Source organism: Calonectris borealis, chromosome 1 (assembly GCF_964195595.1).
Source record: "Calonectris borealis chromosome 1, bCalBor7.hap1.2, whole genome shotgun sequence".
Taxonomy (NCBI): domain Eukaryota; kingdom Metazoa; phylum Chordata; class Aves; order Procellariiformes; family Procellariidae; genus Calonectris; species Calonectris borealis.
In genome coordinates this window covers 16,883,332-16,900,124 of record NC_134312.1, presented here as the reverse complement: position 1 = coordinate 16,900,124, position 16,793 = coordinate 16,883,332, and the positions used below count along the sequence as shown (strand labels likewise).

At 42.1% G+C, this 16,793-nt stretch overlaps 1 protein-coding gene across 1 annotated transcript in view; it reads right to left on the bottom strand.

Annotated features, from left to right (window-relative positions):
* Window positions 1-16,793, bottom strand: part of ABCD2 (ATP binding cassette subfamily D member 2) — a 48,179-nt gene that overhangs the window by 11,955 nt on the left and 19,431 nt on the right. Inside the window, exon 7 of the mRNA XM_075145815.1 lies at window positions 3,279-3,424. Coding sequence (XP_075001916.1) covers window positions 3,279-3,424 — 146 coding nt within the window. The remainder of the gene's footprint in view (window positions 1-3,278; window positions 3,425-16,793) is intronic.

The following is a 16,793-nucleotide window of genomic DNA, read 5'->3' as shown; positions in this document are numbered from 1 at the left end:
TGTTTTGGTGGTTTTGGTCGTTCTGATGTATTCTGTTGCTACTGACTGAAAAAAGTTTCATGAGGGTAACTTAGAAGCTAAACACCAACCTGGGCTACTTACTCTTGTAACCATTCTATTTACTTCTAACTGGGTCAAACCTTATTGCTAGAAAAAGAGAATTTCTGCCATTGGCAGCGACAAGAACAACATCAGGCTCTTGTTGGCTACTTTACACTTGGAATCTGGTGACCCTTGTACTGATGCAATGTGGAAGTAATTCAGCTAAAGACAATAAAGTTACGCCAGGACAAATAAATTGAGTCAGAGTTGTGCACTTCTGGCTCCATCTGGCTTTTTCATAACTGCCCACAGAGAGCAGAACACAAAACTGCAAAGCATGATATTATACACGCATGACATTCGTGGTCAATTAAAGCACAACAGGGTCGTGCCCTAAGGAGCCTGCTGTCCGGTAGAGGCTTAATACTGCAGGGGATAGGTGAAAAGGGAAGAGACAGAGGTAAGGCTCTGAAGGAGAAGAGGATCTACAGAAAAAAATATTGAAGAATTATATTAGATTTCTGTAAATTAATGATTGACAGATAGTTAGCTCCATTCTTCGAACAGTTTATGGAAATGGTTCAAAATAGCATGGACATACGCCATATATCCACAAGAATCTGAATAACTAAAAATGCTTTCACTGATTTTTTTTCAGATGTAGTACATTTTCAGGAAGTGTATATAATATATAAATAGAAACTTGCTGGGAATTTTTCAGCAAAACTTTTTTCTATTGGAAAATGCCAGTGTTCGCCAACCATCAAAGCAGTTTGCAAAAAGGAAAAAGTTGGTTTGGGGCAAATCCCTTGTTCTACAAGCTTTTTATGGGATTTTTCATTATTTTGCAAAGAAAAAGGTTCCATTTTTAATAGAAAACAGTTTAAAAATCTGTTTTTAAGTAAAAGAATAAAATAAAAATTGGAATTAAAAAAAATCAGCTATGTATAAACAAAAATGTCAATTGTTCACTTTCAACAAGTATTTCTCTGGCTTGCTTGTTCAAAAAACCAGAATATCAGTCTTTGTCCCAGACTGAGGGAGCTCTAAAGAATATGTAAGCATATGAAATCCATGTAATGTGTCAAGTCTTATGTCACGGATTTCCTCTCTGCTGCTACCTTGGCACTTGTCTCCTGCAAATGCAGAGAAACGGGAACAAGTAAGTGTATTATGGTCCTAAAAACTTCGTGGTATGTGGTAATCTCTCCCCCTGTTTTCCGGCTTTGCCCACTTCTGTCATTTTAGATCGCAAAGTACCTAAGACACTTTTTTTAACATTTTTTTTGTGCAGACTTTTGCACGGTGTGCTCTTTTCCTGAGTGGAGTTTCAATAGAGCATCAGTGAACATTAACAGTGTCCTTTAGACTTTTTTATAGACTGTGTGTGTCTTGCATATGCAGTCAGACAGGTAGAAGAGCAAGAATGGGGTCAGCAATAAATACTTTCTTTGGCACAGTAAGTAGAGCAAGACTGATCCAAACCCAGGTTTTCAGTTTGCCAATACAGAACACTGACCCTAGGCAACAGCATCTCCTACGTGGAGCACAGTAACTGCCCCATCATCAGTTACATGCTCCAGCTGCAGGGTTATAAACCCCAATGATGTGCATTCAGAGACTGCTGGGGATATGGTTTTGGCCGCTGAGGGTCATGTGTTGTTCAGTACATCTACAAGTACCAGCAGGCTATGAATGCACACTCCACAGTGGCTTCTTGCCACTGACAATTTAACTGTTCCTCCTTTTCCAGCTCCCCATTCCAATACATCTGCTTGTTCTTCTGCAATCTGGGCACTTCACTTAGTGAAGTAAGTGACTCAGGAATACTAACAGGAATAATTATAATGTCAGTGTAGGGAGTAGAGGTCTTCTCTGCAATTATTCCGGTCACTGAGTTTAGCTCTCTGCCCACTTTTTCAATCCTTGTGTCATAGTATCAGATCTGAATAATAATAATATGAATCAGAATGATGGCAGATTCTTATTTTCTATTGCAACTTCTATTGCAACAGTCATTATTACATTCTTAACAAAGAAGCATTAATCCATGGAAAGATAAGAGTCTATCAACAGGATTGTGACGTGGAGAAGTATCTTTTGCTGCTGTAAATGATTACTACTCCCCACTCTAAAACGTGCAGAAAAGACACCAGATGAGTGTCCACGCATACCTCAAAAATAAAAATTAAAAAAGATATAATAATACACCTTATGCCTTTTGAACAGAGCAACTGGCTGCCATCCAGGAATGGGAATTTAGACGTTGCCTTGGGATTCCCAATGGCTGAAGCACTACTCTCTATTGTCAGAATGATCCTGAGAGACACCAAGCACAGACATTACAAAGCAATGCACGCGAAGTACCCTCTCAAAAAGGAGCACTGACAGCTGGCAGAGAGAGGCAGGGTACATCCAGCACTCCCGACATCAGTTCCTTAGAGGGGTTTGAAGATCCTCCTTCCTCCCTCTAAATGTAACCAACTTTGTCCTATGTCTGTTTTAAAAGCATAATGATGGGGAGAAAATTCAAACTAGAGATTAGTGGCTGGTGGGAACAAAAGGATGAAAATTATTGCTACGCTTGGGGAAAAAAGTCATGAAATGCTCCAGTTCCTTAGACACAAGAGAAGCCTTTAGCATATTGACATTTACTGTGCCAGTGTATTTACACTGTCCCCTACCCTTAGGACAAACAACGCTGAGAGCACATGGCAACTTAAACAGCAAGTGGTAGATGGCAACACTGCTGCCAGCCAGTGTCGTTTGGTTATTTTTAACTTGTTCACCCTGGTGGTGTGGTATCAGACACTCCTCCTCATGGCACATAGTCCTGCTGATCCCACAAACCAGGGAGGTGAAAGCAGACCTGACTCTCCTTTCATTCACATGGTTTCAAATTGGTGTAGTCAGTGACATTATAAGGTTTTAATACAGGTTACATTTTCTAAGAAAATGAAGGAAGGTCAGTGATCTCACAATACCATGAAAAGACTGGCCGTTACACGAGAACAAGGATGTTCAGCTTAGGCATGGATTTACTGGGGAGGAGAGGAGCACTTAGCTCTTCTCCCTCCGTTAGCATCAGGAGCAACAACAATGTGGTTGTGCAGCTCCCACAACCACAAAAGGTCTGGATCCAGTTTTGCCAGTTCAGTAAGTAAAGGTCAGTCACACTAAGACACACATGCGAGGAACGGATTTTGTAAACCTTTTTACAAAAAGATGCAATTTACCTCCTTCTCTTTGAACTATGTGGTACAGGTGAACCATATGCAGGATACACTCCAGATCTTGATCTTGGTAGCCTTTCTCGTGCATGTCATCCACTGAGTCTGGATAGATGACTTGATCACGCAGCGTTCCAATGGACATATAGGGCCTGAGAAACAATACCAAGAAACCGGTAATCTGGAGCTGGCTCCAGGCGAGCGTATCTTGCTGATGCTCTATGAGCAGGGTATAATGCTTTAAACACCATGTTGCTAGAACTGGATTTATCTGTGAGTGCATCGTGGGTGAATGTTTTTCTAAAGTTACCCTAGGGACAATGTATTGTTTCCATAACAGCTGATTACAGGGTAGCAACAGGGGTAGTAGTATTAGCATGAAAACAAAATGACAGATCAGGTAGAATAAACATCCACTTCATAGCCCATTCTGAATGCTTTCACTTGGAATCAGGGAAACTCTATGCTGTATTCAAGGTTTGGTACGCTTAGAGATTTAGAAATCGAATTACACACTCACATGTTAAAAGCGAATTGCAACAAAAAAATTGCAGCTCAAACTGCAAAAGGCTTCCATGGTGCAGAAGAGATACCCAAGTCAGGTAGGAGAGCACCAAGAGCCTCTTTTGCACACTGCTATTCTGGACTGCAGAATTGGGCCCGGGAGTAACTTAGCTGGCTGTAGAAGCCAGTGTAACACTTCTGAATTGCAAAAAGGCATACATTAGAGAAGTTGATCAGCTTAAACCTCCCAGCATCAGCCTCCCTTTGTCAAACACATGGCTGAGCTATATGTGAAGCAGCTTCTGAATCACCACGTTCCCAGATCAGGTAATACCATCCGTCTTACTAAAACGAGCTGTCTCCACGTTGGAGCCAGAGTCCTCAATCATGGCCATGTCCCTGGAATGGCTATGGACAGTCTCCACAATGTCATGAGCTGTGCCCAGCCTCTGGTACAGCCCAGGCCCCAAAAATCCTCCTAGTCTCTAAACAATGTCAGCTCAAAGAACGGCTTTACAGCTCTCTGAAAGATATCAGGCCATTCAGGCTAGGATAGCAAAGGCAATCTAAACCACATCTATTTGGCCATCTCTTTTGCTGCTTTTGTTCTAAGGGTCTCTTGCGAAGGACAAATATCCATCCTGTCCCACAGACACTGCTGATAACTCCTGGAAGCTGGAAACACCCCGGCAATGATCTATGAGATTCTGAGTTTGGAAGGGAAGGCCAGAGCCAAAGAACAGTCAGGCTCCAGACTCTGTCCTGCTTTCTGTGCCAAGAGCTACGCTGACAACCTCTGGGTTCATCTGCCAAAACAATGCTAGTCTTATTAAAGCTGTGGTGCCAGGGAATGATGACAGAGAGGAGCAGTGAAAATCGGGCCAGCAACAAGGAGGCTTCCAGGCAGCTTGCCACTGAGAACTGCTTCCGACAACTTCACAGCGTGTTGACGAGGGGTCAGTTTTCTTCCCTGAAGAGCTCTGGACCTGTGAGGTGGCAAGGTCTCAGCCACGCAGAGGCTTTCCCTGACAGAGATGTGTAATACCTTAGCAGATTTCTTCCCTTCCCTTGGAGGTGCCTCTGCAGAAGGGGTGGATCTACCCATTGTTATTCTGAGCGTCCCTAAAATACACCACAGAGTAATTCCTTCAAATTAGATGCTACAGATGTAGAATTACAGAACTAAAGCTGCAACATGAACTGAAAGTCACATTCAAGCTGGCATCAGCTGCATTGGTTTTAGTGCTGCAGACATCCATGGTGAACTGTCTGTACCCGCCGTAGTTAAACTACTTTCACCACCAGCTGGGTGAGGGTGGGAAGGGCAGGGGATCTGAATGGCTCACAAATATTCGGTCATCTCCCTGCTGTGGGCAGGCACCCAGATGAAGCAAAACCAGAACCACAAGTCAAATACAAGCATTGCTGCTCCTCTTTGCTTATTGTTCTGCTTTGTGCTTATTGTGGAAAGAGTGCTGCTCTGGGCTGCTGCATGAACACTAGCATCAAGTGCAGTGAACCATTTACGTTAATGGGGATATTGCAAAATGTCAACTCTAAAAATTATGTTACTTCATGAAGTAATGATATATTACATTTCCATAGTGCTCTCCATCTAGAATCCCAAAGGGCTTTACTTCTTGCATATGTAGAAATCACTTCACTTGCTCCCTCCATCTCTGGGACAGAAGACAGCAACTCCACCTGGGCTCAGAAAAGTTGAGATCAGGTTGTGCATAAGACTGTGTAATTTAGGTGAAGCTGCAGGTAAGGGCAAGGAGGACAGAGTTACCTATCATATAATTTGTCTGGGGTTTAATACCTTACTCTTGTGAAGTATGATCCATGTAATGACTAGCAGCTCTGAGATTTAACCTACAGCACAACCAGGAAGGCAATGCTCGAAAGCACCGCGCCAGGACACTTGTTGCCACGCTGTTTATTGAGTCACCAGCACTGCTTCCTGGTACAACTGGATTTTCCTTGTGGCCTCCCATCTAAACACACCAGTACTACCAAGCACGCCTCTCCCCACCTAGTTTGTAAAAATTAAAGAAAAGCCCAGCCTGGAGTGGAATAGCAAACCCCGTCAATTACTGACTAACTAGCAAGGAGGAAGAATGGCTTATGGTTACGGGTCTGTCCCAGGAGGTGGCAGAGCACATTCTGCTTCCCCCATCCTACAGGGAGCCACTCATGTCCCTGAAGGGACACTTCATCTTGCTTGGCATGAGATGTCTCGTTTGGGGCTCCAACTCTTGACAACAAAGAGAGGCACCTCTGTGGTTGGTTTATCCCATTTATTTTAGGGTGGGGATGGATTGCCTCCTGGGAGTGTCTTCTCTCTCAGTGGGGGACAGAGCCCAGACAACTAACTCAGATAACTAACTTCTAAAGTGCTAAAGTTAGATGAGATCTCATCTAACTCATACTCTCATAATCTCATGCTAAACCAGATTTCTCTAACCGCAACTTGAAGGCAATAACCTCCTTACCTACCATGGGTGCCACAAAGTCAAACACACTAAAACCCGTTAAACATCAGATGTTACTGTAATTGAGGTTACATGTGTGTGATAGCTAGACATTAAATAGTAAGAAGTATAGGTAACTGGATACAGCAACAGTGAAATTTTGGCTTTACCAGTAAGCTCCTTGTTAAAATACTGTTTTCATTAAATTTTTAGCAGTTCAAACAACAAAACCAGTCTTTTTGTCCTGAAGTAATACTCGAGTTTAACTGGACTTAATTGATTTCTGATGGAGTTTTTCCTTTCAGCCAGAGCGTCTGGGTTCCAGTCTCAAAGAAAGCACTATTACAGACTCCGAAAGCAACTCCTCTGCCATGCGGAGGTCATGTCTTTGACGGTAATAGCTCTGCTATTGTTTTCTTTTTTTCTCTGCTCTCTGAAAAAAGATTCCTACACTGTTTTTGAGAGACAGAATTGAAGATCAGTAATGCTTTTTTAAAGCTTTGGTATCAAACCTCCAGAAAGCTAAACTAACTTACTGATTCTTGCCTGGTTTTCTGGAATTTCAAGGCATTTATTGGAAGAGACACTTTCAGTTCTCATAAACCGATCTTTTTTCAGTCAGTTTGATGGTTTTATTGCATCACCAATTTCTGTTTGCTGCACTTAGCACTTCACTTCGCACAGTTGTAATTTCATTCTGCTAGCCATCATCCCTAAGGCTTACGGCTTCCCACTTGCAGTGCAGGCTTTAAAGAAACATGATATCAAGATTTGCTGCAATCTGAAGCCTGTGGTATGGACAATTCCCCAGTGCCCTATTGACACATGACATTGTGTACAACGTTGGCAAAATATTAGAGAAATCATTTGGGGAGGAAGGGGAAGTGTTGCCGATGACATGGTCTCTTTATTGCGGACAGCTTTGGGAGGGAGAAGGGGGCAGGTGCTACACAACATACTGGAGTACATACCAGTTGCTTGTCTTTCCAAACAGAGGACTTACACACTGGAGCTGTTAGGCATAAAGAAAGAGGTATAATGCCAATTCAAAGGGATTGTAGATTAACACTGCACGCTGTAACCAAGCAGTACTAACATCTAGCTATTCTCTGATGTCTTGAAGAGCAGAGGGCTTCACTCTTTTGGGTAGCAAGTTAAGCAAGATGACTTGTTTAGATGTCACAAAATTTCTGTTCCAAAATCAGAACAAGCCATATCCACGTAAATGTTTACAAATACTTCCTGAATGTATTCAAAGGTGTTTACTTCTTCCATGCAAAATAAACTGTGCTGACAGAACTGATAACCTGTTCTGACATCCATAATATTATTTTAAAGAATTATAGCAACTAATCAATATGCATTTTGAGAGTCTATAAAGCAATCTGAATGGTCAGAGTCTTAATTATAAGCACCCTGGAATAAGAAAGGGACTAAAAACATACCTTAATTAAGTGGTTGGCATCAGAAGTTAAGGGATATTAGTCCAATATAAGCGCCCAAGGAACTGCTTCCAGGTATAGTTTGAAGCTCACCTCGCCTTCTTTGGCATAAGCTGTGGTTAACACTTCCTCCATGGAAGGTAAAGTCTAAAAAGATGTGGCTTGTGATTCTAGAAACGATCTGCATGCCCCCGACCGAACAATCAGGACCTGACTTGCCATTTGCTGTCCAAGTGTGTTTGCAGTTATTATTGCACTATTATTCTCACAGATATGCAAAGTTATGTGGGAAAATTATGTGTAATGCAACTATAAACTCTTGACTGACCCATCTTTTAAGTTTCTGTCTCTGGCTGACAAGGTACCACACTCTGTAATACACCGAAGTAAGAGAGAGAAAGGGGAACACTACACCTGAGATTCTCCTTTTCGTATAAATTGCGGCTTGGATTTTCAAAAGAGATTGGGGTGGCTTCAGAGTGCAATTCAGAGTGCTTGCTTTGACATCTAAAAGAAAATGTATTCCAAATGTAGGCACCTGTATTCAAAAAGATGATACTGGAGCCCAAGCTCCAGCCATGGAGGTATCTTCCTAGGAAGATCTTAAGGAGTCAGTGCTTGCACTGAAGAATCTCCAGTCCAGAAAGCCAAGGGCACAGCTCACACCTACAGCTGTGCCCCAATGCTGTCTAATTCCTCAGAAGGTCCAGTACAACATGGAATATGAAAGCAACAGTTTTAAGTCCAGCACAAAACACTGCAGCTACTAGAGATGCAAGATGAGGGGCTCTATGACAAGCTAATGGTTAGCAGATCTCTTCCAAGAACTGGGTTCAGGCTACGTTCTTCTCAGCTTGCAGGGCATCAGATCCCCATTTTTTTCGGCTAGCATCCAGGCTAAAGAGGAGTCAAAGGGAGAGGACCTTCTAATTTTCCCACTGAAGCAAGGAAACTGCTGCTAAGAGGCAGGAATCATGTGTCTGAAGAGAGAGTTATGGGAAAGAGCCTAATTATATACTATACCAGTCAGAGTCCTCAACTGGAAGGAGGGAGACTTTAGTACCAATCCTTGTGCCATATATTATTTATGTTATTCCTTTTTTTCCTCAATGTTCTTTAATATAATAACATAATAATGCAGTAACTATCCTAATCCTTCAGTAGCATTGTAAAAACATATTAAAGGGGGTTCTAATCTTATTTAGGTGCCTGCTCTCAGGAGAGGGCTTGTTATAGATAAAGGGATTTAACGTTTAGCTCTCAGTTTGGCACCTAAACTTCAGTAAGAGGCAGGAGTTCAGATACACATTTATATTTAGAGATTCCTATGGATTAACTCTAGGTGGCTCCCTTTACCTACCACACCAGTTTTTTGGATAATTTTCCAAAAGCCCTAAATCTCTGCCTGTCTATCTAGGGAATCCACCTATATTTAGAACTTTCCATCACCTTGCTGATGCCAAGATCTTAATTTTCAGGTGCTGTAATACCTCGGCTGGAATCACCTCAGCAGAACTCTGGCTCTTGCCACGCTCCTGATTTAGTCAATAGTAAAAACTCCATGGCTTTCAACAGAAGCAAAGCTTGATCAACAGTGATGCTCAAGAAATGCCAACCTCCCCTAAGTAAAGTGATCTGGACTCCTAATGGTTCTTTGATGACATTAATAAAATAAACAGCAAAAAACTAATGATGGCACCACCACTATAACTTTGAGAAAATAAAATGTCTTGAATGAATGTGAATTAAATTCTTTTAAATAGTGTTGTATCTACTACTCTCACACAGAAGGTGGTATCACCAAAGAGTTAAAAAATAATAAATTATATAATATTTAGCAAAATGTTAAAAAAGCAACAGCCATTGTATCTAGTTCAAGGGATTTTAGAGCCAGCTAAAGTTTCAGCAACCCTTCTAAAGTTATAAATAATTTATCTTTCTTTAAAATACCCTACACTGAACTCTCCTCTCCACTCATACAGAACTAGCCATGAACATCCTCTAAATATTTCAGATAGATCAGTTACCAGAGTGGAATGTAATCAGCTTATAGCCGTTAACATAGTTAACAGGAAACAAAATGTGCAGTATGAAAGACTGAATTCTCAATGCATCTAATTAGAATCTGATATCAAAGGCTGAAAAAATCACACTAATCACTCGGTGGCTTTCTTTGCAAAGAAGCTATGCACATCTCTGCAAGAAAACCATCTGGGAGGAAATAATAACCAGAAAGGCAAAAGAAGCCTTTAATTTAAAATGCTATGCATGCTCAGGTATCATCTCATCTCATGATTTACTTATTCACCATTACCAAGATCACTTACAATATAACTAGAACTGGTCAGATGGCATAAAAGTTTAAGGTGAACAATTCACAAAATTATCCAGTTCAGTCTATTTTGTATCTTGTGATAGGCAGAAACAACAGAAAGAACACAAGAACACATGTATAATTATAAACAAAACCCAGACAATTTCTACAAAATATGAGCACCTAATGCAATCTGAAATAATTATACCTCCTGCAATGAATCAAACCAACCAGACAAATGAAGGAAAAATACTCTCCTTTTCTTAAACATCCAGTTTTTGCAGGCCCAGTCTTTTCATAACTCTGGCAGTCCTGATGATAAGAGGATTATTTGGATGGATGATAATGAAGGACAATGAATTGAAGAAAGAACAATGAGCTGTTCTGGACAAGAGTCTAGCCTGCCAGTCCCACCAGGCATATCCCAGCCTAAGAGGTGTTTCTGATTGTTATCACAGCAATGTAACACAATGAGCAAGGCAGATCTTTTAGAAAGATCTCAAATTATTCATCGTTTTACAGATGAGAAGTGACACCTTACTTCACAGAGAAGAGGAAGTGTAGACAGTGAAGCCTAGAGCAGAGGCTGCTTTTGCTCTGGGTTTCTACAATGCTTAGTTGTCCATGGCAACATTTTTTGCATGCACTGGGATATGAATATGCAAGTAATACCAGAGCAATAGTGTGTCGCCAGTGAGACACCCTGCCAACAAGTGGGAAGTCACACACTGCACTGAGTTCCCTCTCTAACCCTCTGTGAAACACTGCGATACACAGGACAAAACATGACAGCGCAGAATACATAGATGCACCATGTATATCGAATGTTATTATAGCCATTTTGTAAGTGTTATAGGTACCTGGAGTGGCCACAAGGGAGCTGTAGTAATCTCTAGCAGAAACTAAAATTGATAGGGTATAATTAATGCAAAATGCTAGGCAGATAAACAAGTCTGGAAAAGCCTTTCCTCTCGGGAAAGACCTGCTCCCATCTAAGCTAGGCTAGCGCACACATGCTGAACTGCAGAAAGAAACCCACCTGCTACATGCTCCCACAAGACCATGACATAATTCATGACTCAAAAACAAAGAACTGAAAATCCAGTGTTCTGGGGACTGCTCAGCATTATTTGCAGAAGAGACTCATCTCACCTAAAAGTTACTCATGCAAGCCTGAGTTAGTCAGCCCAGGCTCTCTTGGTGGTCAGTGGAGTCCTCTAGTGAACTGGTATCTCCAGTAGGTCTCATGTGTCTTAGATGTTTGTCCTAGGACACAGGATGAACAGCTGCAGTGGTCTAAACTAGAAGACTATTGTGCATTGAGGAGTTAGCGATCCATGTAACGGTTGACCTGAGGGGGCACAGGCCTGTGCTATACCTTGCTGCACCGTGTTGGGCTGTGCTGCACATATAAATTGGCCTTCAGGCCTGTGCTGTGCTGCACTTATCTCTTGGCTGCAGGATAAACTTTGCTGGCTAATCATAACTGAGGAGCCTGCAGGCAGCTCCCGCTTGGCATCGGCAATTACGCCACCTGTGTGTCCTTGTCTTTATCTTGAAGTGAAGCAGCATGTTCTCATGCTAACACCCTTTTGCTTGACAGCAGAAATGATAAATGGAATTATTTCTTCTAAGAAAATCCTATCAGAGCGCTAAAGACCATAATGCCAACGAACCTTAGCATGGATGGGATCAAGTGCAGCATGCCATGCTGTGACTAGAGGTCCATCTGATGCTGCGCAACACTGGGTTCCCAGCATCTGATGGGACGTAAGTGCCACAAAGATGATGAAGGGACTGGAGCATCTCTCCTGTGAGGAAAGGCTGATGGAGCTGGGACTGTTCAGCCTGGAGAAGAGAAGGCTCAGGGGGATCTCATCAATATACATAAATATCTGAAGGGAGGGTGCAAAGAAGGTGGAGCCAGGCTCTTCTCAGTGGTGCTCAGTGACAGGACCAGAGGCAATGGGCACAAATTGAAACAAAGGAGATGCCATCTGAGCATCAGGAAACAAGTTTTCACTGTGAGGGTGATCAAGCACTAGAACAAGTTGCCCAGAGAGGTTGTGGAGTCTCAATCCTTGGACATATTCAAAAGCCATCTGGACGTGGGCCTGTGCAAACAGCTCTAGATGGCCCTGCTTGAGCACAGGGGTTGGACCAGATGACCTCCAGAGGTCCCTTCCAACCACAACCATTCTGTGATTTTGTGATTATCTATGCTATCAACTTATTCCTTATCTCTAATAAAAGGAATTTTAATTAATGCATTACAGAGTTCAAATACCTTTCTTACTGGGATTGACAATGAACACTTTCATTAGTGCACTGCAACAGTGAATCACCTTCCGGAGGCAGGCAGTTCACTCATTATAAAGCTCACGCAGGGATGTCTAACTTTTAGCTGCCTAAATGAACATAAGACAAATTCTACCTTTGGTGCATGAGTTGACAGTTTATTGTTTTAACTTGTTGGGAGAGAGGGTTGAACACTTGTATACAAAAATAGCTAGTAGTCTTCTCTCTGGAAGATGGGTAGTCACTAGTGAATACTGCATTGCCTCCAAGAAATGCGGAACAGAATCACCGTGCTGAATAAAACTTACATTTACCTTGGAAACCACAGTGAGTTGGAGGAGAGACAGAAGGTGAGATCCTCAGCCTGCAGGCAGGCAAACACGGGACTAGACTCTAAGAAATGTGTCTGAGTGAGCAGACCTTGGAGAGGCTGGGAGAGGGCTGAAGGTTCAGTTCACCTTGTAGCTGGGACACAGTTCTGGAGCCCAGGACACAGGGGCAGGCAAAAGGCAGAGCCTATAGTGCATGGGAAGGACTACACCTTCTCCTCAAGAGGGAGATGTTGGCTATGTCTACTCTGTGGATATTTAAAAGCATAGGGCACTGTAATGAGATTTCTGATTGAAAAGTAAGAAGGAGGAGAAAGGACTTCTTCCCAGGGAAGATGATACAGTTGTTATTAGAGCTTTCAGTTGTCCTCCCCTCACAAAAGCCAGCATCCTTTCAGTCCTTTTTAGGTCAGGAAGGTTTTGTAGTTTATTTTTCCCAGTGCTTCCCAGTGTTACGTAGCCAAGTTGCTTCTCATAATTTGATATGCATAAGGCATTTGAAGCATCTTTTTGACATTCCTAGGTAAAATATTATTGAAATAGTAAATACTTGCCATTCTGTTCATCTGTCAAAGATCCTTTGTTGCACAGTTGCAATGTAGGGCATTAAGCTGGAGGTAACTGTTCAACCTGGACACAGTAATGGCACTTCTCTGCAGAAACTAGGTCATGTAAATGCAACCACCAGATCACTCCTTAACATGCAACTTTGTCCACACCACTGCCAAGTTGCACAGTGATATCAGTTAACCTGTAGGTGAATTTGTTCCCTTGGCACTGCTATCAAAACTAAATTTTAAAGGCGAGTGAGCTGTTTATCTGAGCAAAATGAACCCAGCACAGATTAAATAGATTGTCAGTGGCTTTGCTGGATGGATCCTATAAATACAAGCCACGTACTCAGTTCTTATAATGTCTTTAGCGACTTCATATTTATAAAATATTTGTCAAGCTTAACCTGACAATGTACTTAAAAAAAATTTCAAAGCCTAGTTTTCCCAGCTTTTAAATGAAGTTCCATAAACAGTCTGGCACATACACGGATGCCTGGAAAAGAGGTACAGGAAACATGTAACTATTGGTGCTGAATGAGGACTTTTGATATTCAAAATCCCATCAAAAAAAGCAAGTGGAGGGTGGAAGCATTGCAAGTTCATGCTGGCAAGAACATGCAGCTATTATGAATACGTTATGAAACACAGAGCAGCTGATTGCCAGAGATCCTGGCAATAGTAGAAATATTCCTGCAACTGGGCATCCCCGCAGACAAAAAACTTAGCTCTTCTGTAACAATGAGGAAAACATCTCAAAAGAATGTAAATGGAGGAAGTTCTGCATATTAGTGACACCCACTTTTGTGCAGGAGCCAAAACAAGATTTATATGCTCAGTACTGAAGCAATATTCAAAATAGGAGGGATGCTGCTTTGATTACAAGAACGGATTTCACCTTTTAGTTGCATACGTATCATGCATTTAATCAGCCATGCAGTTGACAGCACTTCAACATTATACCTCTGCGTATCTCTGACTTGGTGGGAATGCAATGACTTCCTGAATGGATCTTAATCCTCTGAATGTTCAAGTTCCTTTATGGATCACAAATAAAAGGAACTTGGCTTGCACCAAGTTAAGTGACCACATTGTGTTTTAAGTGACCTCCATGAGTCTGGAGAATGAAGTCTCTCCATCCATCTATACAGAAGGTGGTAATAATAGAACCTGCCTCAACTGAAAAGACCACCAGTAGATAAGAGACGATACTCAAATCAAGCCTGGACTTCCCCGGAGATTCAAACTTCATTTCTATCAAGTGTGGTACTGGCTTCTGTGCTTCACACAACTGCCCACTAGGAAATGCACTAGTCTCCGTATGGAGTAAAAGTTGAGTATGTATCAACACAACTCAATTCCTCACTCACGTTTAGTCTTCTTGGTATCTCCCATAGCCACAGCTTGCTCCAGGCAGGCCCCTAGTCTGAAGGGATTGAGGGACCAAAACCCCAGAGCATGCTGAAGTCCTTCACAAACATCAGTTCAGTTGCAGCCTTTAAGACCAGTGTTGGATTTACGTAAATACATTTTAAATCTAAACTAAACCCCAATGCAGCAAGCTGACTAAAACCTTCAGTCTGGGATTTCTGCAACTCTTTACCTAATAACAGAAAAGACTTGTAAGCTGTGCTTTAATTAGCTGACTCTTGTGTCTGGCCAGTAAGGAAGGCACCTTGCATGGCTTGAGAGGGAGTAGCAGCTAATCCATAAAGCCATTTTCCACCTCTGACTATTAGCGTAGGTGAATCTTGTTCGCAATATGCTACCAAGAGATACTGTCATTACTTGTGATCAGTCAGCAGATGGACCTAATTAAAAATCTCCAAACTTTACAGCTGTGAGTGACTCTTCATTGGAAACGGAGAGGTCTCCAAGTGATCCTGGCAGGCAAAGCTTCAGCTAACCTACAGGGCAGCAAAAACTTTTCTGTTCTAGGTGAGACGAGACAGGACTTCCTTCAATCAGGAAGGAGAAATGCAAGCATTTCTATGAGAGTCCCAGTAAGATGAAATGGGAAAAGCTGTGCCCTGGCAAAGTACTGAAGGAAGAAGTCAATGTGGTGGTGTACTACCAGCAAAATGCTGAAGGGCAATGACAATTGCTAGTGTGGTGTTGGCATGTGCAGAGTACAGTTTAACTCCAGCTGACCCAACTAAAGGGATCATAGTTAGAGCAGTATGAGCTGACAAGAAATTAGAATGTGCAAAATACAACATAGCATAGAGACATCTGAGCCAATCTAAATGAGATGAGGGAACAGAACTCACATAGGAATATTTGCACAGCGCTTCACTTGGGCTACTTGTCTAACAGACCCCCTGCTAACAAGAAAGTAGTCTAATACAGAAGAACCATATATATACATACTACATATGCACATACTTTTGACTGTAATATAGGGTATCTGAAAGTGAACGTAACAATTTTGCAAGATTAAATTGTTTAGGTAATCCAGAATTGTCTCAGGAAACAACTACATTTTAACGACAGTCGCCACTACTACCTCCCTCCATGCTTAAGGTAACATTTGAATCAGGCTATAATCTTCAAAGTTTCATGTGCTTATAATGTAAAAATGACTTTTATTTTGTCACTTTATTATTTATATCACTTACAACTGAAATATTCTTGCTTGGTTTCATCCACGTGATGAATATTGTCCTGGTTTTGGCTGGGATGGAGTTAATTTTCTTCCTAGTAGCTGGTATAATGCTGGGTTTTGGGTTTAGTATGAGAAGAATGTTGATAACACACTGATGTTTTAGTTGTTGCTAAGTTGTACTTACACTAAATCAAGGATTTTTCAGCTTCTCATGCTCTACCGACTGAGAAGGCTGGAGATGTACAACAAGCTGGGAAGGACCATAGCCAGGACAGCTGACCCAAACTGGCCAATGGTATATTCCATACCATATGACGTCATGCTCAGTATATAAATTAGGGGAAAGCTGGCCGGGGGGCTGCTGCTCAGGAACTGGCTGGGCATTGGTCAGCAGGTGTTGAGCAACTGTATTGTGCATCACTTATTTTGTATATTCTTTTATCTATCATCATCATTATTATTATTTTCCCTTCCTTTTCTGTCCTATTAAACTGTCTTTATCTCAACCCACGAATCTTACTTCCCCTCCCCTGATTCTCTCCCCCATCCCACTGCAGGTGGGGACCAAGCGAACGGCTGTGTGGTGTTTAGCTGCCTGCCAGGTTAAACCATGACAGTCCTGGAATTTGAGGGTAGGGAAGCCAAGCAGCTGGGATCCCTTTCTAGGGAAGGGGGCATTGACAAAGCAATTGCACAAGGGGCACAAATCCTCAGCCTCTGGAGGCGACTGCTGTCAGGCGTGAAGGAAAGGTATCCCTTCAAGGAAGATGTTATATGCCACCCAGGCAAGTGGACCACCATGGAGAGAGGTATCCAGTACCTGAGGGGATTAGTCGTGCTGGAGGTGATTTATAGTGACCTGAACCCCGAGCAGTTATCCAAAAAGCCACATGAGTAACAAATACTATTGTGATGTGACTTTTAGTTGGAGAGCAAGAAGAGCTGGAGTAAATGTTAGGAAGAATTGCGTGCTAGAGCTCACTAATTCCACAGAGATGGAGTCT